This window comes from Penaeus japonicus, unplaced genomic scaffold (genome assembly GCF_977035675.1).
Source record: "Penaeus japonicus unplaced genomic scaffold, GWHDUDI00000001_assembly GWHDUDI00000532, whole genome shotgun sequence".
In the NCBI taxonomy this organism is placed as follows: Eukaryota; Metazoa; Arthropoda; class Malacostraca; order Decapoda; family Penaeidae; genus Penaeus; species Penaeus japonicus.
The window spans coordinates 1-2,500 of NW_028234934.1; the positions used below are offsets into that span (position 1 = coordinate 1).

The following is a 2,500-nucleotide window of genomic DNA, read 5'->3' on the forward strand; positions in this document are numbered from 1 at the left end:
GTGTTATATATATATATATATATTGAATATATATATAACTATATCATATAATCGTATATACGATATATATATATATATATATATTAATGTATGTATTTATATATATATATAACATTATATATATATATACTATATATATATATATATATATTTACTATATTATATATATATATATATATTCATAGGCGGTATATATATATATATATATATATATATATATATATATATATTATATTCTATAGTTATATATATAATATATATTATATACGCACACACATCACACACTCACACACACACACAACACAAATAATATATTATATATATATATATCTTATATATATATATATACTATATATATTCATTCTATATATATATACGAATATATACATATATATGTTGAGTAGAAATAACAAGAATGACGACAGTGATGATGATGAAGATAATGATGATAATAATGTTGGCAATCATAATAACATAGATGATAGTAATAACAATAGTTATAACGATAGTCACGATAGCAATAATGATAACAACAATGATGATAACGACTAACAATAACAACAACAACAACAACTAAAAAAAATACCCATATATACCACACTAATAACCCAAACAACTCCCTCACAAAGCGATGCTCTCTCTAGGTTCTGATTCTCGGGGGGGGGAGGAGGGAGTCGACATCACCAAAGATAACAATACGATCTATCTATCTTGACCCTTTCCACAATTACGACAAGCCTGTAGTTTCATCATACCGGGTGGCGCGTTGCGGCGCGTGGACGGGTGGGGGGCGGGTCGGTGTGAGTGCGCGGAGGCAGCAGGGTGAGGTCCTTGGAGGTGTAGATGGAACTGAGTCGCTCGGTTGTTCTATAGCGAGGCCAATCACTTTGTCCTCTTCAGTTAATCTAGCAGGGGTGATCGATCTCACACAGACCTTGTCTGTACGTTATCGCCACATTATACCACTGTGGCGGATCAGTTATCTTCCTCTGTTGCTGCTACGCCTGTGGAGGATTTTATTGTTATATTTTGATTGCTTTTTTATTGTTTTGTTATTATCATTATTATTATTTTATTGTTATTTTATTGTTTTTCTTTTTATCTTTCCTCTGTTTATTCGCTGGTTTATTTTATTGTTCTTCTTTTTATCTTTCTTCTGTTTATTCGCTGATTTGTTTTATTGTTCGCGTATCTTTCTTCTTCTTTTATATTTCTTCTGTTTATTCGCTGATTTGTTTTATTGTTCTTTTTTATCTTTCTTCTTCTTTTGTCTTTCTTCTGTTTATTTCGCTGATTTATTTTATTGTTCTTATTTTATCTTTTTTTTATTTTTTATCTTTCTTCTGTTTATTCGCTGATTTATTCCAAGGGGGGAGGGGAGAGGAGGGGTGATGGAGGGGGGTGGGATGAAGGGGGGAGGGTGATGGAGGGGGAGGGGGAGGGGGGGTGATGGAGGTCGGGATGGTCAGATGTGGGAAAATTTATGTTACTCGATAATGAGTAGGTATATTAATTATGAGGATAATGTTGATTGATGATGGTAGTGATGAAAATGAAGATATCGTTGGTAATGTTCATAACGATAATGGTGATGATATGATGATGGGGTCAATGATGAAACTGATGATGATAATGATAATATTAATGATGATGATGATAACAAAAATCATGACAATGATAATAATGATGATGATAATGACAAAAATCATGACAATGATAATAATGATGATGCTAATAACAAAAATCATGACAATGATAATAATGATGATGACAATAACAAAAATCATGACAATGGTAATAATGATAACGATAGTGATAGTGATGACTATAGTAATTATAAAAATGATTATGATAATTATGATATCAATAGTAATGATAATGATAATAAAGATAATAATAACAATAATAATGATAGTAACTTTTAAGACTGGTAATGATGATGTTGATGAAAGCCGTAAAGACTATAATGATGATGGTTTTAATAATAGCAATAACGATAACAATCATAATAATGATGATGATGAGAACAATAACGAAAACAATAGTGATTTTCATAAAAACGACAATCAGAGTAATTTCCTGGTTTAATGATCTTAATAACTGGAATAAGGCCATCGATAGCAACCTAAGTGTTCATAATGTCTTGCTGTTGATTTTTTCCATTGTTTGTTTTTTACTAAATAAATTGGTATTACTTTGTATATCATTTGAGATATACAGCCCTAAATCTTATGCATGAAAATGAATGCATTCCAAACGTGAAATTTGGGTGATTGTATCTATCAGCAGTTCTGATATCTATATTTCTTTTCTTTCTTTTCTATATGACTTATAAAGTAGCCTGCTATAGTGAGGGAAAGAGTAATGATAATGATAATGATAGTAACTTTTAAGACTGGTAATGATGATGTTTTGAAGATAAAAGGCTTTGAGGCTTTTAAAAACAGAAAACGAAATCCTTTTGTTAGAGAATCGTAACCTCCTTTGTATTATGATATGG

At 30.3% G+C, this 2,500-nt stretch overlaps 1 protein-coding gene across 1 annotated transcript in view; it reads right to left on the reverse strand.

The window, feature by feature from the left end:
- Positions 1–975: 975 nt before the first annotated feature.
- The window catches only part of LOC122245006 (sphingomyelin phosphodiesterase B), a 7,244-nt gene continuing 5,719 nt past the window's right edge, over positions 976–2,500 (reverse strand). Inside the window, exon 6 of the mRNA XM_086535411.1 lies at positions 976–1,004. Within this exon, the coding sequence (XP_086391537.1) occupies positions 976–1,004 (29 nt within the window). The remainder of the gene's footprint in view (positions 1,005–2,500) is intronic.